Source organism: Anomaloglossus baeobatrachus, chromosome 5, assembly GCF_048569485.1.
Source record: "Anomaloglossus baeobatrachus isolate aAnoBae1 chromosome 5, aAnoBae1.hap1, whole genome shotgun sequence".
NCBI classification, from domain to species: Eukaryota; Metazoa; Chordata; class Amphibia; order Anura; family Aromobatidae; genus Anomaloglossus; species Anomaloglossus baeobatrachus.
This window is the reverse complement of record NC_134357.1, coordinates 25,370,052-25,396,978: the sequence shown is the minus strand read 5'-3', so window position 1 is coordinate 25,396,978 and position 26,927 is coordinate 25,370,052. Positions and strand designations below refer to the sequence as shown.

General features: G+C 51.8%; 1 protein-coding gene and 1 non-coding gene across 7 annotated transcripts in view; both read left to right on the top strand.

The window, feature by feature from the left end:
• CHD4 (chromodomain helicase DNA binding protein 4) overlaps positions 1 to 21,847 on the top strand; it is a 197,894-nt gene extending 176,047 nt beyond the window's left edge. For 2 of the 6 annotated variants that reach the window (XM_075348329.1, XM_075348328.1), the window contains exons 29-39: positions 7,918 to 8,051; positions 8,164 to 8,308; positions 8,476 to 8,641; positions 9,150 to 9,238; positions 11,844 to 12,054; positions 12,134 to 12,259; positions 12,516 to 12,624; positions 18,614 to 18,746; positions 18,861 to 19,065; positions 19,171 to 19,340; positions 21,304 to 21,847. In XM_075348329.1, the coding sequence (XP_075204444.1) occupies positions 7,918 to 8,051; positions 8,164 to 8,308; positions 8,476 to 8,641; positions 9,150 to 9,238; positions 11,844 to 12,054; positions 12,134 to 12,259; positions 12,516 to 12,624; positions 18,614 to 18,746; positions 18,861 to 19,065; positions 19,171 to 19,340; positions 21,304 to 21,321 (1,506 nt within the window). In that variant the 3' untranslated portion in view covers positions 21,322 to 21,847. The remainder of the gene's footprint in view (positions 1 to 7,917; positions 8,052 to 8,163; positions 8,309 to 8,475; positions 8,642 to 9,149; positions 9,239 to 11,843; positions 12,055 to 12,133; positions 12,260 to 12,515; positions 12,625 to 18,613; positions 18,747 to 18,860; positions 19,066 to 19,170; positions 19,341 to 21,303) is intronic. The other 4 variants (XM_075348333.1, XM_075348331.1, XM_075348332.1 and 1 more) reach the window with 3 other exon arrangements.
• LOC142313594 (small Cajal body-specific RNA 11) lies at positions 8,891 to 9,021 on the top strand. Its single transcript, XR_012754581.1, has one exon.
• Positions 21,848 to 26,927: the final 5,080 nt, after the last annotated feature.

Below are 26,927 nucleotides of genomic sequence, written 5' to 3'. Positions count from 1 at the left end.
CTTGCAGTGGAAGATGGGGCTTCACTCAAAGATGCCACTGACAGGCAGATGGAACTCTGGTTGAAATCCATCTATGAAGCTATCGGCGCTTCTTTTGCCCCAGCGTTCGCAGCCGTATGGGCGCTACAAGCTATCTCAGCAGGTCAAGCGCAAATCGACGCAGCCACACGCACGTCCGCGCCACAGGTGGCGTCCATAACCACTCAGACGTCGGCGTTTGCGTCTTACGCTATTAATGCTGTCCTGGACTCTGCGAGCCGTACGGCGGTTGCAGCCGCCAATTCGGTGGTACTCCGCAGGGCCTTGTGGCTACGGGAATGGAAGGCAGATTCTGTTTCCAAAAAGCGCTTAACCAGTTTGCCAATTTCTGGCGACCGATTGGATGAAATCATCAAACAATCCAAGGGAAAGGATACATCCTTACCCCAGCCCAAACCGAACATACCCCAACAGAGGAAGGGGCAGTCGAGGTTTCGGTCCTTTCGGGGCGCGGGCATGTCCCAATTCTCCTCGTCCAAAAGGCCTCAGAAAGATCAAAGGAACTCTGACGCATGGCGGTCTAAGTCACGTCCTAAAAAGGCCACCGGAGGTGCCGCTACCAAAGCGGCTTCCTCATGACTTTCGGCCTCCTCACTCCGCATCTTCGGTCGGTGGCAGGCTCTCCCGCTTTTGCGACGCCTGGCTGCCACGGGTAAAAGACCGTTGGGTGAGAGACATTCTGTCTCACGGTTACAAGATAGAGTTCACCTCTCGTCCCCCGACTCGATTCTTCAGGTCATCCCCGCCTCCCGAGCGAGCCGAGGCTCTTCTGCAGGCGCTGGGCACTCTGAAGGCAGAAGGAGTGGTGGTCCCATTTCCTCTTCAGCAACAGGGCCACGGTTTTTACTCCAACTTGTTTGTGGTCCCAAAGAAGGACGGGTCTTTCCGTCCTGTCCTGGACCTGAAACTTCTCAACAAACACGTAACGACCAGGCGGTTCCGGATGGAATCCCTCCGCTCCGTCATCGCCTCAATGTCCCAAGGAGATTTCCTTGCATCGATCGATATCAAAGATGCTTATCTCCACGTACCGATTGCTCCAGAGCACCAGCGCTTCTTGCGCTTCGCCATAGAAAACGAACACCTGCAGTTCGTGGCACTGCCGTTCGGCTTGGCAACAGCCCCACGGGTTTTCACCAAGGTTATGGCTACTGTAGTAGCGGTCCTCCACTCTCAGGGTCACTCGGTGATCCCTTACTTGGACGATCTCCTGATCAAGGCACCCTCTCAAGAGGCATGCCAACACAGCCTCGACGCTACCCTGGAGACTCTCCAGAGTTTCGGGTGGATCATCAATTTTCCAAAGTCAAATCTGACACCGGCCCAATCGCTGACATACCTTGGCATGGGGTTTCATACCCTCTCAGCGATAGTGAAGCTTCCGCTGATCAAGCAGCGGTCACTACAGACAGGGGTACAATCTCTCCTTCAAGGCCAGTCACACCCCTTGAGGCGCCTCATGCACTTCCTGGGGAAGATGGTGGCAGCAATGGAGGCAGTTCCTTTCGCGCAGTTTCACCTGCGTCCTCTTCAATGGGACATCCTACGCAAATGGGACAGGAAGCCGACGTCCCTCGACAGGAACGTCTCCCTCTCTCAGGCGACCAAAGCTTCCCTTCGGTGGTGGCTTCTTCCCACTTCATTATCGAAGGGGAAATCCTTCCTACCCCCATCCTGGGAGGTGGTCACGACGGACGCGAGTCTGTCAGGGTGGGGAGCGGTTTTTCTCCACCACAGGGCTCAGGGTACGTGGACCCAGCAAGAGTCCTCGCTTCAGATCAATGTTCTGGAAATACGGGCAGTGTATCTTGCCCTGAAAGCGTTCCAGCAGTGGCTGGAAGGCAAGCAGATCAGAATTCAGTCGGACAATTCCACAGCGGTGGCATACATCAACCACCAAGGCGGCACACGCAGTCGGCAAGCCTTCCAGGAAGTCCGGCGGATTTTGATGTGGGTGGAAGCCACGGCCTCCACCATCTCTGCAGTTCACATGCCAGGCGTGGAAAACTGGGAAGCAGACTTTCTCAGTCGCCAGGGCATGGACGCAGGGGAATGGTCCCTTCACCCGGACGTGTTTCAGGAGATCTGTGTCCGCTGGGGGGTGCCGGACGTCGACCTCATGGCGTCCCGGCACAACAACAAGGTACCGACGTTCATGGCACGGTCTCAAGATCCCAGAGCTCTGGCGGCAGACGCCTTAGTTCAGGATTGGTCGCAGTTTCAGCTCCCTTATGTGTTTCCTCCGCTGGCACTGTTGCCCAGAGTGTTACGCAAGATCAGGGCCGACTGCCGCCGCGTCATCCTCGTCGCTCCAGACTGGCCGAGGCGGTCGTGGTACCCGGATCTGTGGCATCTCACGGTCGGCCAACCGTGGGCACTACCAGACCGACCAGACTTGCTATCTCAAGGGCCGTTTTTCCATCTGAATTCTGCGGCCCTCAACCTGACTGTGTGGCCATTGAGTCCTGGATCCTAGCGTCTTCAGGGTTATCTCAAGACGTCGTTGCCACTATGAGACAGGCTAGGAAACCAACGTCCGCCAAGATTTACCACAGGACGTGGAAAATTTTCCTGTCGTGGTGCTCTGCTCAGGGTTTTTCTCCCTGGCCTTTTGCCTTGCCCACTTTTCTGTCCTTCCTTAAATCTGGACTGGAAAAGGGTTTGTCGCTCGGCTCCCTTAAGGGACAAGTCTCAGCGCTCTCTGTGTTTTTCCAGAAGCGCCTAGCCAGACTTCCACAGGTACGCACGTTCCTGCAGGGGGTTTGTCACATCGTTCCTCCTTACAAGCGGCCGTTAGAACCCTGGGATCTGAACAGGGTGCTGCTGGTTCTTCAGAAACCACCATTCGAGCCAATGAGAGATATTTCTCTCTCACGCCTTTCGCAGAAAGTGGTTTTTCTAGTAGCAGTCACTTCACTTCGGAGAGTGTCTGAGCTAGCAGCGCTGTCATGCAAAGCCCCTCTCCTGGTGTTTCACCAGGACAAGGTGGTTCTGCGTCCGGTTCCGGAATTTCTCCCTAAGGTGGTATCCCCCTTTCATCTCAATCAGGATATCTCCTTACCTTCTTTTTGTCCTCATCCAGTTCACCAATGTGAAAAGGATTTGCACTTGTTAGATCTGGTGAGAGCACTCAGACTCTACATTTCTCGTACGGCGCCCCTGCGCCGCTCGGATGCACTCTTTGTCCTTGTCGCTGTCCAGCGTAAAGGGTCACAGGCTTCCAAATCAACCTTGGCTCGGTGGATCAAGGAGCCAATTCTCGAAGCCTACCGTTCGGCTGGGCTTCCGGTTCCCTCAGGGCTGAAGGCCCATTCTACCAGAGCCGTGGGCGCGTCCTGGGCTTTGAGGCACCAGGCTACGGCTCAGCAGGTGTGTCAGGCGGCTACCTGGTCGAGCCTGCACACTTTCACGAAACACTATCAGGTGCATACCTATGCTTCGGCGGATGCCAGCCTAGGTAGACGAGTCCTTCAGGCGGCGGTTGCCCACCTGTAGGAAGAGGCCGTTCTCTCTTACGAGGTATTATTTTACCCACCCAGGGACTGCTTTTGGACGTCCCAATTGTCTGGGTCTCCCAATGGAGCGACAAAGAAGGGAATTTTGTTTACTTACCGTAAATTCCTTTTCTTCTAGCTCCAATTGGGAGACCCAGCGCCCGCCCCTGTTTTTTTTGTGTACACATGTTGTTCATGTTGAATGGTTTCAGTTCTCCGATATTCCTTCGGATTGAAGTTACTTTAAACCAGTTTATAATTCTTTTTCCTCCTTCTTGCTTTTGCACCAAAACTGAGGAGCCCGTGGGAGCACGGGGGGTGTATAGGCAGAAGGGGAGGGGCCTAACACTTTTAAGTGTAATACTTTGTGCGGCCTCCGGAGGCATAGCCTATACACCCAATTGTCTGGGTCTCCCAATTGGAGCTAGAAGAAAAGGAATTTACGGTAAGTAAACAAAATTCCCTTCTTTCCGGCGTCTGTCGCCCATTTGTGAAGTTAGGTTTGCCTGCTTCTCAGTTGTCTGTTTATTCCCACACTTGGACTGCTTTTGAACGTCCCATGGTTTGGGTCTCCCATAGGTACGATAAAGAAAAAGAGAATTTTGTTACTTACCGTAAATTCTTTTTCTTATAGTTCCGTCATGGGAGACCCAGCACCCCTCCCTATTGCCTGTTGGCAGGTTTCTTGTTCCGTGTGTCTTCACCGGCTGTTATTGTTGTAGACAGAGGTTCCGGTTCTTCCGGATTTTACTCTGTCTCTTCTTGTGGGTGGATGTCCTCCTTCAGCTTTTGCACTAAACTGGCTAGATCTGGCTGGCAGGGGGTGTATATGCTAGGAGGGAGGAGCTACACGTTTTTGAGTGTAGTAACTTTGTGTGTCCTCCGGGGGCAGTAGCTATACACCCATGGTTTGGGTCTCCCATGACGGAACTATAAGAAAAAGAATTTACGGTAATTAACAAAATTCTCTTTTTTGCACTCTTTGGGTCTAGTGAGAGCACTCCGGTTCTACGTGTCTCGCACGGCGCCCCTGCGCCGTTCAGATGCGCTTTTTGTCCTTGTCGCTGGCCAGCGTATGGACTCTCAGGCCTCCAAGTCGACCTTGGCTCGGTGGATCAAGGAACCGATTCTCGAGGCCTACCGTTCTTCGGGCCTTCCGCTCTCTTCAGGGCTGAAAGGCCATTCTACCAGAGCTGTAGGTGCGTCCTGGGCATTGCGGCACCGGGCAACGGTTCAGCAGGTGTGTCAGGCAGCTACGTGGTCTAGTCTGCACACTTTCACGAAGCACTATCAAGTGCATACCTATGCTTCGGCAGACGCCAGTCTAGGTAGGCGAGCCCTTCAGACGGCGGTTGTCCACCTGTAAGAGGGGGCCGTTTTCGGCTCTTCTTATTGAGGTATTCTCTTACCCACCCAGGGACTGCTCTTGGACGTCCCAATTGTCTGGGTCTCCCAATGGAGCGACAAAGAAGAAGGGAATTTTGTTTACTTACCGTAAATTCCTTTTCTTCTAGCTCCTATTGCGAGACCCAGCACCCACCCCTGTGCCCTTTGGGCTGGTTGTTCTTTTGGGTTATGGTCTTCAGTTCTCCGAACATCCTTCGGATTGAATTTACCCTAGACCAATTTATAAGTTTCCTCCTTCCTGCTTTTGCACCAAAACTGAGGAGCCCGTGATCCACGGGAGGGTGTATAGGCAGAGGGGAGGGGTTACACTTTTTAAAGTGTAATACTTTGTGTGGCCTCCGGAGGCAGAAGCTATACACCCAATTGTCTGGGTCTCCCAATAGGAGCTAGAAGAAAAGGAATTTACGGTAAGTAAACAAAATTCCCTTCTTTCCAGCCTTTTCTTACTAATGAAGACCCTCCCCAAACTTGTGAACAGCACTCATACTTGGTCAACATGGGAAAGACAAAGGAGCATTCCAAGGCCATCAGAGACAAGATCGTGGAGGGTCACAAGGCTGGCAAGGGGTACAAAACCCTTTCCAAGGAGTTGGGCCTACCTGTCTCCACTGTTGGGAGCATCATCCGGAAGTGGAAGGCTTATGGAACTACTGTTAGCCTTCCACGGCCTGGACAGCCTTTGAAAGTTTCCTCCCGTGCCGAGGCCAGGCTTGTCCGAAGAGTCCAGGCTAACCCAAGGACAACAAGGAAGGAGCTCCGGGAAGATCTCATGGCAGTGGGGACATTGGTTTCAGTCAATACCATAAGTAACGTACTCCACCGCAATGGTCTCCGTTCCAGACGAGCCAGTAAGGTACCTTTACTTTCAAAGCGTCATGTCAAGGCTCGTCTACAGTTTGCTCATGATCACTTGGAGGACTCTGAGACAGACTGGTTCAAGTTTCTCTGGTCTGATGAGACCAAGATCAAGATCTTTGGTGCCAACCACACACGTGACGTTTGGAGACTGGATGGCACTGCATATGACCCCAAGAATACCATCCCTACAGTCAAGCATGGTGGTGGCAGCATCATGCTGTGGGGCTGTTTCTCAGCCAAGGGGCCTGGCCATCTGGTCCGCATCAATGGGAAGATGGATAGCACGGCCTACCTGGAGATTTTGGCCAAGAACCTCCGCTTCTCCATGAAGGATCTTAAGATGGGTCGTCATTTCATCTTCCAACAAGACAATGACCCAAAGCACACAGCCAAGAAAACCAAGGCCTGGTTCAAGAGGGAAAAAATCAAGGTTTTGCAGTGGCCTAGTCAGTCTCCTGACCTTAACCCAATTGAAAACTTGTGGAAGGAGCTCAAGATTAAAGTCCCCATGAGACAAGCAAAGAACCTAGATAACTTGGAGAAGATCTGCATGGAGGAGTGGGCCAAGATAACTCCAGAGACCTGTGCCAGCCTGATCAGGTCTTATAAAAGACGATTATTAGCTGTAATTGCAAACAAGGGTTATTCCACAAAATATTAAACCTAGGGGTTGAATAATAATTGACCCACACTTTTATGTTGAAAATTTATTAAAATTTAACTGAGCAACATAACTTGTTGGTTTGTAAGATTTATGCATCTGTTAATAAATCCTGCTCTTGTTTGAAGTTTGCAGGCTCTAACTTATTTGCATCTTATCAAACCTGCTAAATCTGCAGGGGGTTGAATACTACTTGTAGGCACTGTATCTGCAACCATTTTTTGTCTACAGCACCTCTATTTGGTGGGTTATCAAGGAGGAGGGAAAGTGTGTGTGTGTGTGTGTGTGTGTGTGTGTGTGTGTGTGTTCCTACTTGCGGAGTTTGCTTTTACAGTTTTGTCAAGGGAGGAATTTAGGTAAAGACTGCTAATGGAGTCTTCATACTTGGAATCCAGGGACGGTGCCGTATTAGCTGTATATTAGTGCCGATATATCAATGTATCAGACAATGAACACTGACATGTTCTCCTTGAGCCAGCGTCATCAACTGAACACTTCTATTGCAAGACACCTAATTATACAATTTGCATTTCTAACCTTGAAGCTAAGCAGGGAGTAAAGCTGGGTTTACACACTGCAACATCGCAAAGGACATCGCTGTAACGTCACCGGTTTTGTGACGTAACAGCGACCTCCCTAAGTCTCTGCTAAGTCGCTGGTGAGCTGTCAAACAGGCAAACCTGGCCAACAACTCAACAGCGATCCGGACCTGCAGAGCGACCTAGCTGGTTGTTGGGGACGTTGATAAGCAGCCTTTTGAAAGGGAAGTTGCTAACAAAGTCTCTGCAAAGTCTTTCACACACTGAAACTTTCCAGCGATGCTTGCTGCACAGCGGGAAACAAAGGACCTAGGAATGGTGCTGAACGATTTGTAACGATTACAACTTCACAGCAGGGGCCGGGTCGCTGATAGGTTTCACACACTGCAACATCGCAAACAACATCGCTATTGCGTCACAAAACCGGTGACGTTACAGCGATGTCGTTTGAGATGTTGCAGTGTGTAAACCCAGCTTAACTCCTTATTTTCTCCCAGCATATTATAAAATATATCTTTGCTGGTTAAAACATTCTTTCTGTGTAAACATCACTGATAAGACTTTTACTCATCATTAAAAAAACTTCCATCTATTGTACATCTGTTCACTCATTCTTGGTAACCCCTTCATGACTATACAGCTTTGAATTATATTATGGGTCTATGCGATGGCTTCATAGACAGACAGATAATTATGCAACTACATCTACATTTTGATTATTTACATACACAGATATTCTTATTACATTTGAACAAACAAGCTACAGCTCAGGTGACCTGAACAGTTTTGTGTTGATGCAAAACAATAGATATAATTTGCAAAGCTGCTTTCATTTTTTTATGTTGGATGCACTTAGGCACCTCGGCGGCTTTTACTTGGCATTGTAGTGCAGCCGTATAAATTGGTTTTGTCTCTTCAGGTGTTGGGTTTCAATGCGCGTCAACGAAAGGCTTTCCTGAATGCCATTATGCGCTACGGCATGCCACCGCAGGATGCGTTCACTACCCAATGGCTTGTCAGAGACTTGCGTGGAAAATCTGAAAAGGAATTTAAGTAGGTTTTTTTTTTTAAAAAATACATAATTCCCTTTCTCCCCTTCTTAAACCGCCCCACCTTTGTTTGTGCCGGTCTTCTCACGTTCTTTCCCCCCCCCGTGTTTTTCCAGAGCATACGTGTCCTTGTTTATGCGCCATCTCTGTGAACCGGGTGCAGATGGAGCCGAGACTTTTGCAGATGGAGTCCCGAGGGAAGGGCTCTCTCGCCAGCACGTGTTAACGAGAATCGGAGTCATGTCTCTCATTCGCAAGAAGGTGCGATTCTTCATGCTGCTTTTGTATTGATATTATGAAAACTAAGTGCTCTGTTGCCTAGTAGTGCACTTACATCGGCCATTAGCATCTACAGAAATTTCCTGATGCCAAATTACAATTCCTGGTATTATATTGGTTTCTAAAAAGAGTGAAATTGTCTCCACCAGGTCCAAGAGTTTGAGCATGTGAATGGACGGTGGAGTATGCCAGAGCTCGCCGAACAAGAGGAGAACAAGAAGACCTCTCCAGTAGATTCTCCATCTCCGAAAACTCCCACCCCATCCACACCAGGGGATACGCAGCCTAATACCCCGGCCCCAGCGGTAGCAAATGGTACGATGAGATGAGCAGTAATTTCTATTGTCTACTACCGAAACTGAAAAGGTGGGGGAGGGGGATGTCCAGAGTCTGCATATAACTGCAGGATGTGTGTGATGGAAACCTGCCCCTGGTGCACAGGTCTTGGCAAGTATGTGCAGACGCCAGTAAGTTGGCACCGATCACTTCCCGATGTGGAAGCTGGTGGCACTGGACAGCCCTTTGACCGACCTTAGTGGTACAAGGTGGAATATAACTTTCCTCTTGTCTGGCCATGTAACTGAGCTCCTTATACCATTGATATGGAGACCGATGGCTGGACGTACATTAACCCTGTCTGTTTAGGAGGGCTGCGCACAGAAAGGCGCTCTCCCTTAAAGGCTCGACAGGACAGGTGAAGTCTTAGTTAATGACTTTTTTCTTTTCTTTCTTGGGAGGTTTGTGTTAATCTACTGTTTTTTTTTGTTTTTTTTTTGTTTTTTTTTTTTTTGTTTTATTTTTTTTTTATGTTTTTTCTCTGTAGAGGAGGGCGTCAAAACCGAGGAGGCAGCAGCGCCTGTGAAAGAGGAAAACGCACAACCGGAATCCAAACCTCCTGAAGAAAATAATGAGGTGAGCGTCAGTCAGCGAAGAGGCGAAGGCCAGGAAAGGGTGACCCTATCAGGGATTTCTTAGATGCATTATCTGCACTCCAGGCTTTTAGCCAGAGAATCCAACGGATCACCACCGACTTGCTGGCCGCCATGGCGGCATAATTTGCCGAGTCTAGAGGCGTAAATAAGGTATTTGGTGGCCATGGACATCGGGTCGGCCAGCTCAATCAACTCGGAAGGCAAGCCTTCCATGCGGAGGACTCGCCGTAAACTCTTACACCAGACTGGAAGAGCCTTTGCACCCATATTGCGGCAAATGAGGGACAGAGGGAGGAACCCGCTGCCACAAAAATAGACCGAGCCAGAGCCAATGGGTACTTAAAGGGAGGCACTGTCTGGAATGGAGAGTACTGTGTGTGTGTGTGACAAGTCGGGACACGGGAGGGTCGTCAGCAGGGGACTCTGCCCAATCCTTGACTAACTCCGGAGGGAACAGAGAAGGGCAAGACGCCGCCTGCCGGCAAACAGTCTTTCTGGGTGAGCTCTCTGCTTGACCAGAATAGTGGTAAAGTCGGGATTATTAGAAAAATATCTTTGAGCTCGCTTAGTGTTTTTGAAGGAAACGGTCTTTGAAGCCACCGCAAGCGGATGTTCCTCAACAGATAGGGCTTGGTTGACAGCGGAAACTAAATTGTTCACCATTTGCTGGATATTGGATGCTTGTTCCGCGTCTAGTTCCAGGTCGGAGTCCGACTCTGGAGTCATCCTGGCATGTGGAATACTCGACTCGGCTGGTGTGATTCGTTTAGTGGCTTTCTTCTGTAACGGGGCCGCTATCCTGCGCTTGGGGATTGGGGTCGCTCTCTTGTTCTACGAGGGTAGTTGGAGAGCTGGTAGGTCCTGTAAGACCGAAACCAGAGACTGGGAGACTTTGGTTACGTCAGCTACCGATTGTGAGAGGGAGGCAGCCCACTTGGGGGGGGGGGCGCGAAAACACTCATCCGCGGGGGGTCCTGGAATGCCACAGTGACTGGGGCATCACAGCCCTGACACAGGGGGGATGATTGACCTGAGGAGAACTTCTGATTTCAGTATGTGCAAGCGAAAAAACGTACCACAGCGGGAGCCTGGGTCTTCTGCGTTTTTGCATTAGACATAATGCGGGGAGATGTATAAAGCTGCCAGCTTCCCTTAACTTCTATGGAAGTTCTAGGGCCCCCTAGTACGGAGAAGGGCTACACTTCTGTATTATTCCAGTAATTAACAGGTGTTGCGCAGCGCCTCCTGAGCAAGGAGAGCTTACCCCGTCCTGGCCTGCTGGCGTTATCCCGGAGGACAGTGGCGCTGCTGTGCAGAGTGTGGGCGTATCCATAGCCTGAGGGCGCCAGAGCGGGGGAAAAAAAGCCCGCTTGAAGTAAAGATGTGCAGAGCTTGAAGAAACCGGCCAGAGCCCCCCCCCCACCTTTGTGGAGGCGGGGCTTCCCGGGCCACAGAAGGGGAGAGAAAGAGGCCCCCACCTTTGTGCTCTGCTCTGGCAGAGTGAGGAGAGAGGAAGCGGCCCCCACCTTTTGTGTGGGCGGAGCTTCTGCAGAGCGACCGTTGAGAATTAGGCCCGAAGCCGGGGACTAAATTAGTGCCTGGCCTGCAATGCTACCGAAGTAAGGAGCATGTAGGCCAGTAATTAAGCGTCGCTGATGCAGGGAGAACTCTTCCCGCGCCGCCTCAACGCTGATCCGGACCTGCCTGGAGAGGAATGATGTCTCCCTACCTGAATCCAGGGGCTTTGTGGGAAGCCGCGTCGGCCGGGTTGGAAATCTGGAGGACACAGACTTCGACTCCACACAGCAGGTAGGCGGACGGCAGGCTTGATCCGGGTCCTGGAACTGCTGAACGTGCCTAGAAGCGCGACGAGGGGGAGCCTGGGCGGACAGTTAATGGATGCAGGGCTCTGGGCACCGAGGTGACGCAGAGCATGGATCGTCCGGCCACTTGGGAAAAGGGGAGACCTGGCAGCGAAACCTCCCTGTGACCCTCTTCCCGCAGTAAGGGCGAGCGGGAGTATGGAACACCGTGTCGCCCAGATCTGCAAGTGAATAGAACGGAGAGGGGTTAGTGGGCTAAAAAAACGTGCCCGAACCGGGAAACTGAAAGAACGGCCTGAAGCCAGGCCCATGTCCACCTCCGAGGACACTAGGCAAAAAACTGGCTTGGCTCCTGGTCGGTCACAGGGTGCACACGCTGTGGAAGAGAACTTTTTTCTTATTAGTTTGCATAGTGTCAGCCTCCTGGTAATAGCAGCAGCATACACCCATGTTATTTTAAATTTTTTTTTTTTTGCCACAATTAAATCCCCCCCCCCCCTTCCTGCTTACCATTATAAAACGTGATAAATTGTCATTCAAAAGTAGAACTCTTTCCCCTGCCCCCCCAAAACAAAAAAATCAAGCCCTCACACGGCTATATGGATGGAAATTTAGTCATGACTCTAGGAATAAGGGGAGGAAAAGACGAAAGCGCAAAAATGAGAAATTGCCTGGTCCTTTAAGGGGTTAATCTAAAATGGATACATTTTTACTTAAAAATTTTTTTTTTTTTAAAAAAAAAATTGTGATCTTGTTTTCCAGAGCTCACAACCTGCGGCAGAGCCCCGCGCTCAGACCGAGGCCGCTCCTGCAGAGGTGAAGGCGGAGATGAAGGCAGAGATGAAGGCAGAGGAGCCCGAGGTCCAGGAGAAGCCGCCTGCCGCGGAGCCCATGGAGACTGAGCCGAAACCAGAGCCGAAACCGGAGCCGGAGAAAGCCAACGATGACGTTATTACCGTGGATGATAAGAAGGGTTAGTGTGACCTCTCCTCTTAGCTGGCGGCTGAGTGTGTGGATGAACGCCTCTCACCTCTACCTGCTTCCATGTTTAGATGATGTCCAGCCGGTCACATTACAGAACGGAGAGACTCCCAAAGAGACCACCGAGGAGATAAAGAAAAAGGCCGCAGCCACCAAGCAGAGATTCATGTTTAATATTGCAGATGGCGGCTTCACAGGTACAAGGAGCGGGAGCAGAGCCATATACTGGGGTATCCAAACAACCCCCTCCCCGGGGAAAGGGGCCGATAGTCACGGAGCACCACACTCCAGCCATGACTCCTGTAAAATGAGACAGTGTGAACAGAACCAACGTAGTATTGTTCCACACTGCGATCCTAACATTTACTGTTAATTAGCCTCTTCTTGACCTGACTTTTTTTTTTTAATTTTTTTTTTTATTATTGTTTTGTTTCCTCCGGTCTCTTCCCACAGAACTGCACTCATTGTGGCAGAATGAAGAGCGAGCGGCGACCGTCACAAAGAAGACCTATGAGATCTGGCACCGGAGACACGACTACTGGCTCCTGTCCGGCATCATAAAGTATCCTTTTAATTGAAAGCAATTGTAGAGCGATGCAGCTGTATTTACACTGCGTGGTTTAGTTTGTGGACTGACGAGATGAAATTGGCCCCAGCAGCCTGGCAGGATAGGTTGGTGTAATATTCTGCTCTAAGGCCTTGTGCGCACACTGCGATTTTACCCGTGGTTTTTGTTTGTTTTTTTTTTTTTTTGCTGCAGAAATTTCTTGAGAAAATGGTCCTAACATTTCCCAGCAAAGCCGATGGGAAAAAAAATTAGCTGTGCAGTTTTTTTTTGTTTTTTTTTTTTTTTTCTCAAGAACATATTTTTTTTGTGCAGAAAAAAAATGTGCATGTCACTTCTTTTCTGCAGGTCCCTGCGTTTTCTTTGGCGCTCCATTGGGAGACCCAGACAATTGGGGTGTATAGCTACTGCCTCCGGAGGCCACACAAAGTATTACACTCAAAAGTGTAAACCCCTCCACTCTGCCTATACACCCTCCCGTGCATCACGGGCTCCTCAGTTTTTATGCTTTGTGCGAAGGAGGCTGACATCCACGCATAGCTCCACATCTTAGTCAGCAGCAGCTGCTGACTAGGTCGGATGGAAGAAAAGAGGGCCCATAATAGGGCCCCCGGCATGCTCCCTTCTCACCCCACTCTGGTCGGCGGTGCTGTTAAGGTTGAGGTACCCATTGCGGGTACATAGGCAGGAGCCACATGCTGTTTTCCTTCCCTATCCCTTTAGGGCTCTGGGTGAAGTGGGACCCTAATCGGTCTCCAGGCACTGGGACCGTGCTCCCTCCGCAGCCCCTGGGAAATCTGCTGGACAGGAGCCGGGTATCGTCAGGGACAAGGCCCTGCTACTGTGAGGTACTCTGTGTCCCCGTGGGGACCGCGCATGGAGCGCTTGTGCCATACACACTGCAGCACTGCTGGGTGTGTTAGTGCGCCGGGGACTACCGCGCCGACCGTGCTTATTTGCCGGCCGCGCTTATAACTTTAGTCCCCGGCTTTTGCGGCCTAGTTTCGCTTATTCCCGCCCACAGGCCTGCCAGTCAGGGGAAGGGCGGGACGCTGCACAGGACGGCAGCACTGAGGGCTGGAGCATACTCTGTATCCTCCTCCCCCCTCACTCAGCACAGTGGGGCACTAGATTCCCGCACTTTCTAGGGCACGCCCACGGCCCCCTCCTCCCCACAGAACGCCGGCAGCCATTACTGTCAGCACTTCTGACGCTGGAGAGGAGAAACAACATCAGGGGGCCCGGGCACGGATTCTGGTGATCACACAACCGCTGTGAGCGGTCGGTAAGCAGCACCTGAGGTGCTGGCCCCACTGAGTGCCGAAGGGTATATATATATATATAATATTTGTTGTATGGTCGCACTGTTGTTTTTTGGCTACTCCTAGAGAAGCCTTACAGTCCAGCCCCGGGCACTGTTCAATCATTATACCACCCCCGGACCTGCCAGTCAGGAGGAAGGGCGGGATAGTCGGGCTGACGCCGACAGTGAGGGCCGGAGCACACTTCGCTGTCCTCCGCCCCCCTCACTAATCACGCTACGGAACTGATCCCCTCAAGGACTCAGTGTCCCCTTGGGGACGGTGCAGAGAGCAGCTTCGCCTCAGACTTGGCGACTACCGCGCCTGCTTGCCGGCCGCGGTCTGTAACTTTAGTTCCCGGCTTTTGCGGCCTAGCGCCTTAAACTCTCGTTCCTGGCCCTGCCAGTCAGGGGGAAGGGCGGGACGGTCAGTCGGAGGCTAGCAGTGACGGCTGGAGCACACTTGGCTGTCCTCCGCCTCCCTCACGTTTCGCTCAGGGCACCAGATTCCTGCACTTTTGGGGTTACGCCCACGGCTCCCCCCTCCACTGTACACACCGACAGCCATGTTTTCAGCAGCACATACTGCTTCAGGGTCGGTACACCAGGGGGCTTCTTCTCGATGCTGGGCCCCCTAGAGTGAAGGCGGCAGGGACAGAGTTACAGCTTTGCTGAGAAACTCTCTGGGTCATTTTCACTATCCATGTCTCAGGCTATGGACAAATGGTCGGCTAAGAGACTAGGAGTTTGCAGTCCAGACCGGCCCCTTACACAGGCCCCGGGCACTGCGGGATCGCCCCAGGCCTCCCTCGGTCTGCGACGAAGCGTGTTCCTGGGGTGGCCTCTTGTTAGTACGTGGTAAACTCCAGCACGAACCGCAGTCCCAGTCCGGCTAAGCAGCCTTGCTTGGAATCTTCCCCGACTTCTAGGGTCTCAGCTTGAGGACCCTCTAGAGGATGGGGCGGAGGTCGCAACCCAGGACTCTGTCCGGACGTGGCTCTCAAGGCTTCACAGATTCTGTCCAGAAGCACACCTTCCCGGGCAAGCGTTTTGCTGAACGCCTTATAACACACGTTGTCCCTTCCCCTCTGACGTTAAGGTTTCGGCTCAGTGTCATAAGGTGCCCGCCAGTCTCGGACTGGCGGCTAGATCAGTAGTAGCAGTGGCTGGCGGGTCCACGCTCAAGAATGCCACGGACAGACAGATAGCACTCCTAATGGGATCCATCTAGGAAGCCATAGGCGCGTCCGTTGCCCCAGCCTTTGCAGGGGTGGGCACTCCAGGCTATCTCAATCAATGCGGTCATCCTGTGCTCCGCAATTAGCGTCTTTGACGTCTCAGGCGGTGGTATTTTTATCCTCCGCCGTGCACAGAGAACCTTTTCTGCATGGCGGTCCAGGTCAGGGGAGTGGTCCCCACATGTCCAAGACCGATGTAGGAGACATTCTGTCTTACGGTCACAGGATAGAGCTCAGTTCTCGTCCTCCGACTCGTTGATTTACCGCATCCCCGTCCCCCGAGCGAGCCGATGCACGTTTCCAGTCGGTGAACACTCCGAAGGCAGGAGGAGTTGCGATCCTCGTTCCCCTTCAAGAACGTAGTCGCGGCTTTTTACTCCAGCTTGTTCGTGGTACCAGATAGGACGGATCACTCCGCCCCGTTCTGGACTTCACACGGCTCAACGGACGGAGAACCTGACGGTTCCGGATGGAATCTCTCCGCTTGCCATCACCTTTGATGGCCCAAGGAGGTTTCCTAGCATCAATCGACATCAGGGATGCTTATTTCCACGTGCCGATTGTACCAGAATATCAGCGCTTCCTGCGCTTCGCCATAGGGAACGAACACCTTCAGTTCGTGGCACTAACTTTCGGCCTGGTGACAGCCCTACGGGCCTTCACCAAGGTCATGACAACGGTGGTAGCGGTCCTACTCTCTCAGGCAATCTGCTGGTCAAGGCCCCCTCTCGGATGGCATGCCAACACAGACTGAACATTGCTCTAGAGACTCTCCAGAGATTCGGGTGGTTCATCAATTTTTCCTAAACTCAAAATTTGCACCGGCCCAATCACTGACATATCTCGGCATGGAGTGTCATACTCTCTCAGAGATAGTGAAGCTTCCGCTGGACAAACAGCGTTCACTACAGACAGGGGTGCAATCGTTCCTTCGAGCCCAGTCACACCCGTGAGGCGCCTCATGCACTTCCTAGAGAAGTTGGTGGCAGCAATGGATTCATCTGCGCCCACTTTAATGGGACTTTCTCCGCAAATGGGACAGCAATTCGACGTCCCTCGACAAGAACGTTGCTCCTGCTCGGGCAGCCATGGCCTCCCTTCAGTGGTGGCTTCTTCCCACTCTTGTCGAAGGAAAAACCCTTCCTGCCCACATCCTGGGCTGTGGTCACGGCGGACGCGAGTCTGTCAGGGAGTCTTCCTCCACCACAGGGCTCAGGGTACATGGACTCAGCAGAGTCCTCCCTCCAGATCAATGTTCTGGAGAGAAGGGCAGTGTTCTAGCCCTAATAGCGTTCCAGCCATGGCTGGAAGGCAGGCAGATCCGAATTCAGTCGGACAACGCCACGGCGGTGGCATACATCAACCACCAAGGCGGCACAAGCAGTCGGCAAGCCTTCGAGCAAGTCCGGCGGATTCTGCTGTGGGTGGAAGCCACAGCCTCCACCATCTCCGCAGTTCACATCCCGGGCGTAGAAAACTGGGAAGCAGACTTTTCTCAGTCGCCAGGGCATGGACGCAGGGGAATGGTCTCTTCGACCGGACGTGTTTCAAGAGATTGTTGCCGCTGGGGGAAGCCGGACGTCGACCTATTGGCGTCCCGGCACATCAACAAGGTCCCGGCATTCATGGCACGTTCTCAAGATCACAGAGCTCTGGCGGCAGACGCATTCTGAATTCTGCGGCCCTCAACCTGACTGCGTAGCCATTGAGTACTGGATCCTAGCGTCTTCAGGGTTATCTCAAGAGGTCATTGCCACTATGAGACAGGCTAGGAAACCAACGTCCGCCAAAGATCTACCACAGGACGTGGAAGATCTTCTTATCCTGGTGCTCTGATCAGAGTTTTTCTCTCTGGCCATTCGCCTTGCCCACTCCTGTCCTTCCTTCAATCCGGAATGGAGAAGGGGTTGTCTCTCGGTTCCCTTAAGGGACAAGTTTCGGCGCTTCTGTGTTTGTGTTTCAAAAGCGTCTAGCCAAACTCCCTCAGGTACGCTCGTTCCTGCAGGGGGTTTGCCACATAGTCCCTCCTTACAAGCGTCGGCTGGAACCCTGGGATCGGAACAGGGTGATACCGGCTCTTCAGAATCCACCCTTCGAGCCAATGAGGGATATTCTCTTTCACGCCTTTCGCAGAGGGTGGTCTTCCTAGTGGCAGTCACGTCACTCCGCAGAGTGTCGGACATAGCAGCGCTGTCATGTAAAGTCCCCCTTCCTGGTGTTTCACCAGGACAAGCTGGTTCTGCGTTCGGTGCTGGAATTTCTCCCGAAGGTGGTATCCTCTGTTCATCTCAATCAGGATACCTTCTTACCTTCTTTTTGTGTCATCCGGTTCACCAACGTGGAAAGGATTGCGCTTGTTAGGTCTGGTGAGAGCACTCAGACTCTACATTTCTGGTACGGCGCCCCTGCGCCGCTCGGATGCGCTCTTGTCCTTGTCGCTGACCAGCGTAAAGGGTCGCAAGCTCCCAAGTCAACTTGGCTCGGTGGATCAAGGAACCAATTCTCGAAGCCTACCGTTCCGCTGGGCTTTCCGGTTCCTTCAAGGCTGAAGGCCCATTCTACCAGAGCCGTGGGTGCGTCCTGGGCGTTGCTGCACCAGGCTACGGCTCAGCAGGTGTGTCAGGCGACTACCTGGTTGAGTCTGCACGACTTCACGGAGCACTATCTAGTGCATACCTACGCTCGGCAGATGCCAGCTTAGGTAGGCGAGTCCTTCAGGCGGCGGTTGCCCACCTGTAGGAAGGGGCCGTTTTACGGCTATATTACGAGGTATTCTTTTACCCACCCAGGGACTGCTTTTGGACGTCCCAATTGTCTGGGTCTCCCAATGGAGCGCCAAAGAAGGGAATTTTGTTTACTTACCGTAAATTCCTTTTCTTCTAGCTCCAATTGGGAGACCCAGCACCCGCCCCTGTTCCCTTCGGGCTGTTATTCTTTGTGTACACATGTTGTTCAGATTGAATTGTTCTTGGTCATGGTTTCAGTTCTCCGAACATCCTTTGGATTGAATTTACCTTAGACCAATTTATAAGTTTCCTCCTTACTGCTTTTGCACCAAAACTGAGGAGCCCGTGATGCACGGGAGGGTGTATAGGCAGAGGGGAGGGGTTTACACTTTTGAGTGTAATACTTTGTGTGGCCTCCGGAGGCAGTAGCTATACACCCCAATTGTCTGGGTCTCCCAATTGGAGCTAGAAGAAAAGGAATTTACGGTAAGTAAACAAAATTCCCTTCTTTTGCCATAGATAAAGTTAAAAAACCGCAGGGACCAACCTGCTGGAAGAATGCACCAAAAACTCACAAAACCGCGGTAAAAATGCATGCAGTGTTTGGTGCGTTTTTTGACCGGAAATGTGCTAATCTTTCAGACTTAAGAAATTTCTTGAGAAAAATCCTTTTTCTAGTGTGAACAGAGGCAAAGACCCTTTTCCTTAGCGTCCTCTTCCAGCCACGGATATGCCCGCTGGCAGGACATCCAGAACGACGTGCGGTACGCCATCCTCAACGAACCTTTCAAAGGAGAAGTGAACAGAGGCAACTTCCTGGAGATCAAAAACAAGTTTCTGGCACGACGGTTTAAGGTTAGCCGCGGCGTTATCACCTGGATCCGAGGACGTTTCTATATGCGCCGTCACGTCTTTTCTCCTGTTCAGCCTATTTCTACATATTTGATCCCTTCCTTCCCTTCCTTATAGCTTCTAGAGCAGGCTCTTGTCATAGAAGAGCAGCTGAGACGAGCCGCTTATCTGAACATGTCCGAAGACCCCTCGCACCCGTCTATGGCTCTGAATACGCGATTTGCGGAGGTGGAATGTTTGGCCGAAAGTCACCAGCACTTATCAAAAGAGTCTATGGCAGGGAACAAGCCGGCCAATGCTGTTTTACACAAAGGTAGGAATGGTATGCACACATGTTGAGCTATCTTATATCTTAAGCGATTAGTTCTGGCTTTATCCACTTTTCTCCTGACACGTCTTGTATTTCTACTCTATCCCCCCCCCTCAGTACTTAAACAGTTGGAAGAACTATTGAGCGATATGAAAGCCGATGTCACCCGACTTCCAGCCACCATTGCCCGAATCCCTCCTGTGGCCGTCAGGTTACAAATGTCAGAACGCAACATTTTAAGCCGACTGGCAAGCAGGAGCGGCGAACCTCAACCCCAGCAGGTACGAGTGAGTAAATCCACATATTCATGTAAAAGCAGAAATGACGTTGCGAGTTACCAAAATGTCCCCCTTTTAGTTAAAATAAGTTTTGGTATTTAAAGGCTGGCTGAGAATATCAAAAAGCGGCATAGTGGAAGCCATACTGCTAAAAATAAATGTATACCCCCGGACCAGTGGCCCCGGTGCACAATTTTGGGACAGGAGCCACAACCTGCATATTGGCCATGTCTATGGTCCCAGCATTTTAGATCCTATAGACATGTCCTTGCCTCCTGTGTAATAATGTTCTCCATCGTGACCCCTTTATTTAATAACGAACCCAATCATGTGCCGCTTCTTGTAGTAATGTCCTGGGTCCTTTCCTGTAATGTCCCCCCATAATGGCCCTTCCTGTAATAACATCCCCCCCCCCTTCCCCATAATATGCCATTTATCATAATAATGGCCTCTGTCATGGCCCCCTTCCTGGGTCCTTTCCTGTAGTGTCCCCCATAATAGCCCTTCCTTTAATAACATACCCCCCCCCCAATAATGTGCCATTTCTCATAATAATGTTCTGTCATAGCCCCATCCTGGGTCCTTTCCTGTAGTGTCCCCCATAATGGCCCCTTCCTGTTATAATAGCCCTTCCTGTAATAACGTCCCCCATAATGTGCCACTTCTCATAATAATGTCCTCTGTCATGGCCCCATCATGGCTCCGTCCTGTAATAATGGCCCCCCCATAATGGCCCCTTCCTGTAATAATGGCCCCCATAATGGCCCCTTCCTGTAATAATGGCCCCCCATAATGGCCCCTTCCTGTAATAATGGCCCCCCATAATGGCCCCTTCCTGTAATAATGGCCCCCCATAATGGCCCCTTCCTGTAATAATGGCCCCCCATAATGGCCCCTTCCTGTAATAATGGCCCGCCATAATGGCCCCTTCCTGTAATAATGGCCCCCCATAATGGCCCCTTCCTGTAATAATGGCCCCCCATAATGGCCCCTTCCTGTAATTATGGCCCCCCATAATGGCCCCTTCTTGTAATAATGGCCCCTTCCTGTAATAATGGCCCCCCATAATGGCCCCTTCTTGTAATAATGGCCCCTTCCTGTAATAATGGCCCCTTCCTGTAATAATGGCCCCTTCCTGTAATAATGGCCCCTTCCTGTAATAATGGCCCCTTCCTGTAATAATGGCCCCTTCCTGTAATAATGGCCCCTTCCTGTAATAATGGCCCCTTTCTGTAATAATGGCCCCTTCCTGTAATAATGGCCCCTTCCTGTAATAATGGCCCCCCATAATGGCCCCTTCCTGTAATAATGGCCCCCATAATGGCCCCTTCCTGTAATAATGGCCCCCATAATGGCCCCTTCCTGTAATAATGGCCCCCATAATGGCCCCTTCCTGTAATAATGGCCCCCCATAATGGCCCCTTCCTGTAATAATGGCCCCCCATAATGGCCCCTTCCTGTAATAATGGCTCCTATTCTGTTGCTCTTTTCAACACATTAGACATACAGCGTCCTCTAGCTGGTGGACAGGCCGGCAGCTGACTTTGGCGTTTCCGGCACTCGTCGAATTTAGCCGCTGGCTTCTGATTGGCTGCTGTCGTGTATTGCAGTGCAGGGAGCCGGCGGATCTCTGCGCCACATTAAAGGACGCACATGCAGCTGAAATATTCGCTGGCGTCGCTGGACCACCCCCCCCCCCCCTTCATCCTCCTACATTATTCGGGTCGCACCCTCCGTGACCGTGGTCATTGCACCACTGACCCCCAGTCCTGTTTGCTGTTTGTTTTTGTCTGAAGATGTCGCATCCTATTCACCTGGAGACGGTCCTGCAGGCAATGTGAAGAGCAGAGGATAGGGCGAGGGACACCGTACATCTCCGTACATCTCGCTCCTTCATGTTTTGGCAATTTAAGTAAATTTTATAAAGTGCTTTTAAAATATTTTCTAACGTTTCTCAAATCTCTCTTTACAGCAGTTGGCTCAGCAATAACGATCCCCCCCTCCTCTGGTCAGGAGGACAAAGTGTCCGCCCACCCCATACATTCCCACCTAAGAGCAGACGACCCGGGGAAGAGCACCGGACCTGTTCACCAAATCGACATCCAGGGAGAAGACTCAGCAGAGCTGAACCCCACCCCAGGAACAATTGATTAATAGGGGGGGTCACAGGAATCCTGGTCCTGCAAGGCGTCACTGTGACCGCACTATCCCAAGGACAGACCTTATGGTGCTGCTGCTGCTTCATATAATGGGGTCCACCCCTTCAAGGGGGGTTCAGGGTTGCACCAAATACCCCAAAGGCCAGAAACTCGCCCTGTGCACAGGAGCAAATTGTATCCTGGATTCAGAAGGAAATAATTTTTTTTTTTCTTTCTTTTTTTGTCTTATAATTTTATTTGCTCTAATCCCCTCGCGCTGCCCAAGGGGGGCCGGAGGGGTGTCACCCAGGACAGACACCCTACCTCCATCCTTTTTAATACAGAACGCGTTGTCGTATAATAAAACACAAAACACTATTGAGCTTCTTTCTGAGTTCTGTATGTGGGGGGGGGGGAGATGATGATGGTGGTGAACACACAAGCCAGAAATGGGATAAAATGCATCCATCTCTTCTTTTTTTGGGAGGGCTGCTGTGCTTTGGGGCAGAAAAGACCTCTTCAGTGTATGGAAGTGGTGGGGACCAGGTAATGGACGTTCATGGGGGTGGGGGGAAATCAGATACTCTGTTTGTACAGAGAAGAAAAATGGGTTCTGTATTTGATAAACTTAAAATTCGGAGGGTGGTGAAAGCTTCTAGCTGCAAGAATTTAAAGGGTTTGTCCAGGATTAATTTTTCCATTCACCCATGACAGCACCCATATAATCATGTGGTGCGGTCATAGGTCCTGGGAAAACCGGCTACCGGTAAGTTATCTTAATGTTTTCCCTTCACCCATGACAGCACCCCATGATTATATGGGTGCTGTCATGGGTTCTGGAAAAAACTGCTACCGGTAAGTAACCTTGGTGTATCTTAAGGTGACACTTAACTATTGACCTTAGGATACACCAAGGTTACTTACCAGTAGCAGTTTTTTCCAGAACCCATGACAGCACCCATATAATCATGGGGTCCTGTCATGGGTGAAGGGAAAACACCAAGGTTACTTACCGGTAGCCGGTTTTCCCAGAACCCATGACAGCAACATGTGATTATATGGGTGCTGTCATGGGTTCTGGAAAAAACTGCTACTGGTAAGTAACCTTGGTGTATCCTAAGGTCAATAGTTAAGTGTCACCTGGAAAGGAAGCCACCATGGAAATCAAGGATGGAGACAACTGTTGGTCTCCTGTAAGGAGCACTAGTCCGGCCATCCATCTAAGTCCAGACAACGGTTTGGCTTCCGGTTCTAGGGCTTCTCTGGCCACTTTCTGTCTTTGTAGAGGAGTATGAGCCACAACTGAGCAGTCCCTCCATCATAGGACCGCGAGGTGATGTCTCCTCGGAGCTGAGATGATGGGCGTAGTTGTGACCACCCGGCTGCCCTCTTGTAGCCTGAATCTTAGAGGAGTCCGGTACTATGATGAGTCGTGATCGTTATATAATTATATAATTCACCCAGAAAAAGGTTTATGTAAAATGGTCAAAGAAGGGCAAAAGCCACCTGAGATCCTGTGAATGAAGTGGGTTTTTCTTTATCGTTCCTTTGGGAGACCCAGACCTTGGGTGTTTAGCTTCTGCCTCCGGAGGACACACAAAGTACTACACTAAAAAAGTGTAGCTCCTCCCTCTGAGCTTATATACCCCCTGGTAGCCAGTCCTAGCCAGTTTATTGCTTTGTCAGGAGGCATACATCCACACATGCATTCTCATGTGATTTGTTTGACTTTTGGAAAGAGTTTGAAGAAAAGAGGGTCCATGTCTGGACTCCCGGCATGTCCCTTCTCACCCCACTGTGTCGGCGGTGTTGTTAAGGTTGATTTACAAGGCTGCAGCCTTGCATGCCGCGCTCCTTCACCATCCCTTCTGCTCTGGCTTGAAGTGGGAGCCAGCACGGTCTCCATGCCTGGCAGGAGTCCGGTCTCCATCCACAGCCCCTTGAGGATTCTGTTGGACCGGAGCACTCATCCCCAGGGACATGGCCCTGCGTCTCAGCAGCTAAGTACCTGAGACGTTTATGTTGGGGGTCCCGGTTCTTTATTGTAAGGGGAGAGTATGCTGTATGTGATTGTTTTGTTTTAACTTTTCCGACGGGTTCTCTAGCTTTTGCCTGAGAACCGCGCCGATGGCGCCTGCTTGTCGGCCTCGCCGCTTAAATTTAGGCCCTGGCTTCGCCGGAGGCCTAGTTTCATTTTCCTGCCCTCGCATGTCACTCATGCAGAGGGACAGGTTCGGCTCCTCCCGGCGGCCGTTCTACACAGGGGAGGGACACTCCCCACTGCGGGGGCGTCCCTCCTTCCCTGCAGGTCTCTATAGCCCTCCAGTTCCCACTCTTTTATAGGAACGCCCTCTTCTCAGGCAGAGTTCACTCTGCTCTGGGACATTCTGCATCTCTGCTGAGGTGCTGCGACTGGGGGACCGGGCTTCGGGATCTGGAGGGCACACAACACCGCGCTCAGCGGTCTGGTAAGCCACAGCCGGTCTCCGGTTGTGGACCTTTGTATATTCTCCCTGGGGTTCATTCTCTGCAAAGCCCCAACTCCAGCAGCATGTCTCACACAAGGAGCAAGGCTCCAAAGCTTTATTCTGCATGCACTGCATGTAAGCTCCTGCTGCCTGAGCCGAGCACCTATCCACATTGTGATGTCTGCTCTAACTTGGCGGTGCCACAGCCTGCAGTCTCACCCCCAGTGTTCTCTCAGGCTACTGCTGCACCTGTGATTGAACCCCCGGCCTGGGTAGAGTCCTTTTCTAGGTCCATATCCCAGTCATTTGCTGAGTCCATGGGGCTTTTGTCCAGGACTTTGATGAATATGCATCAGCCCCCCTCACAGGGTGCCTCTAATACTCTTGACAGAGGACTCCTATCCTCTGACCTCCGTCCATCGGAGCTCACGGAGGATTCATCATCTGATCCCAGACCCCGTCCTTCTAAGAGAAGGCGCAGGGTTTCCTCCCCCTCCCCATCCCACGGCTCTGTCTCAAGAGCTGACTCTCAAGATGAGGAAGAGCCCTCACTGGGGGCTCGGAGGCTATGTATCCCATCGATTTCTCTGAGGGTGACTCAGATCGTAGTGATTTGATTGCTTCTATTAATTCTGTGCTGGATCTCAATCCGCCAGTGTCAGAGGAGCAACTCTCTTTGGCAGAAAAACATCAGTTTACCTCGCCTAAGAGTAAAGAGTGTGTTCTTTAACCACTCCAGTTTTCAGACCGCTGTGACCAAACCCAGGGCCTGTCCTGACAAACGCTTTCCAAAGCGTGGTTCTGATGACCGGTTTCCATTTCCACCTGAGGTGGTCAAGGAGTGGTCTCACTCCCCAAAGGTAGACCCTCCGGTGTCTAGGCTCTCAGCCCGGACCGTTGTGTCGGTGGCTGACGGCACCTCACTTAAGGATGCCACTGACCGTCAGATTGACCTTCTGGCCAAATCCGTGTATGAAGCTGCGGGGGCCGCGTTTTCCCCGACTTTTGCAGCAGTGTGGGCTCTCAAAGCCATCTCTGCTTCTCTAGAGGAGATGCATTCCCTCACCAAGGAATCTATGCCTGAGACGGTTACCTTAACTGCTCAGGCTTCAGCTTTTTCATCCTCTGCCATGTCTGCCATGCTAGAGGCTGCTCACTGCACTGCGGTGGCTTCAGCTAATTCTCTTGTTATCCGCAGGATTTTGTGGCTTTGAGAGTGGAAGGCAGATGCTTCTTCCAAGAAGTTTCTTGCTGGGCTCCCTTTTGCTGGTTCACGGCTGTTTGGTGAACAGCTGGATGAAATCATTAAAGAAGCTACTGGCGGGAAGAGTACTTCCATGCCACAAACCAAGACCAGGAAACCCGCCCAGGGTAGGAATCAATCGAGCTTTCGTTCCTCCAACTGGTCATCCTCTAAGCCTTCCGCCTCGTCCGCTAACTCAGCCAAGGATCAGAAATCCAACTGGCGCCCAAAAGCGCGTCCGCAGAAGACCGCAGGAGGTTCTGCCACTAAGGCAGCTTCCTCATGACCCTCGGCCCGCTCCAGCCACGTCCTTAGTCGGTGGCAGGCTCTCCCACTTTGGCGACGCTTGGTTAAAGCAAGTCTCCGATCAGTGGGTGAGAGACATCATATCTCACGGCTACAGGATAGAATTCTCTTCCAGCCCTCCAAACAGATTTTTTTCTCTCAACTCCCCCCTGCTCCAAGGCCACCGCCTTCTCGCAGGCCGTGGCGTCCTTGCAGGCAAATGGAGCGATTGTCCCAGTTCCCGCTCAGGAACGGTTCAGAGGTTTTCTTCGGCGCTCCATTGGGAGACCCAGACGATTGGGTGTATAGCACTGCCTCCGGAGGCCACACAAAGCATTACACTTAAAAGTGTAAGGCCCCTCCCCTTCTGGCTATACACCCCCAGTGGGATCACTGGCTCACCAGTTTTCTGCTTTGTGCGAAGGAGGTCAGACATCCACGCATAGCTCCACTGTTTAGTCAGCAGTAGCTGCTGACTATGTCGGATGGAAGAAAAGAGGGCCCATATAGGGCCCCCAGCATGCTCCCTTCTTACCCCACTTGTGGTTTGTAAGGTTGAGGTACCCATTGCGGGTACAGAGGCTGGAGCCCACATGCTGTTTTCCTTCCCCATCCCCCTGAGGGGCTCTGAGGAAGTGGGATCTTACCGGCCCCCAAGCCCTGAGGCCGGGCTCCATCCACAGACCCAGTGAACCTGCTGGATACGGAGCTGGGTACCGTTCAGGAACAAGGCCCTGCAACTTTCAGGTACTCTGTGTCCCCGTACAGACAGGCACGCACACGCCAGACTTGCTGGGTGTGTTAGTGCGCCGGGGACAGTAGCGCTGCACGCTGGGGTTTGAGTCACAGCAGCTTAGCTGTGTGACTTCATGTGCTGGGAACTACCGCGCCGGCCACGGAGCGGCGGCGCGGCTGGGACTTGTAGTGCGCCGGGGACTTAGCGCCGACCGCGCTTTTACGGCGGCGGCGCTTATAAATTTAGTCCCCGGCTTTTGCGGCCTAGCTCCGCTTCGTTCCCGCCCCCTCCCTGTCAATCAGGGAATGGGACAGACGCTGTGCAATCGTCAGCGCCGAGGGCTGGAGCCTTATTTACATGCCCTCTCACTAGGCACAGTGGGACGCAGATTTCCCGCTTTTGGTCTGAGCACGCCCAGGGCCCGCCCCCCTCCACAGGACGCCGGCAGCCATTCCTGCATGCAGTCTGGCTGGAGGACGGACACAGGCTCTGGGAGACCCAGACTAGGGATTTCTGGCGACCACACACCCGCGTTTGGCGGGCGGTAAGCAGCACATTAGTGCTGGCCCCACTAGTGCCACAGTGTTGTATATTGGTGTACTTTTTCCTGTACCAGATATATATATATATATATATACTGCACTGTACGGTCGCTTCTTGGCTGTATACCCTATATTACTCTGAGGAGACAACATGTCATCCACAAAACGCAAGGGTGCCAAGGCA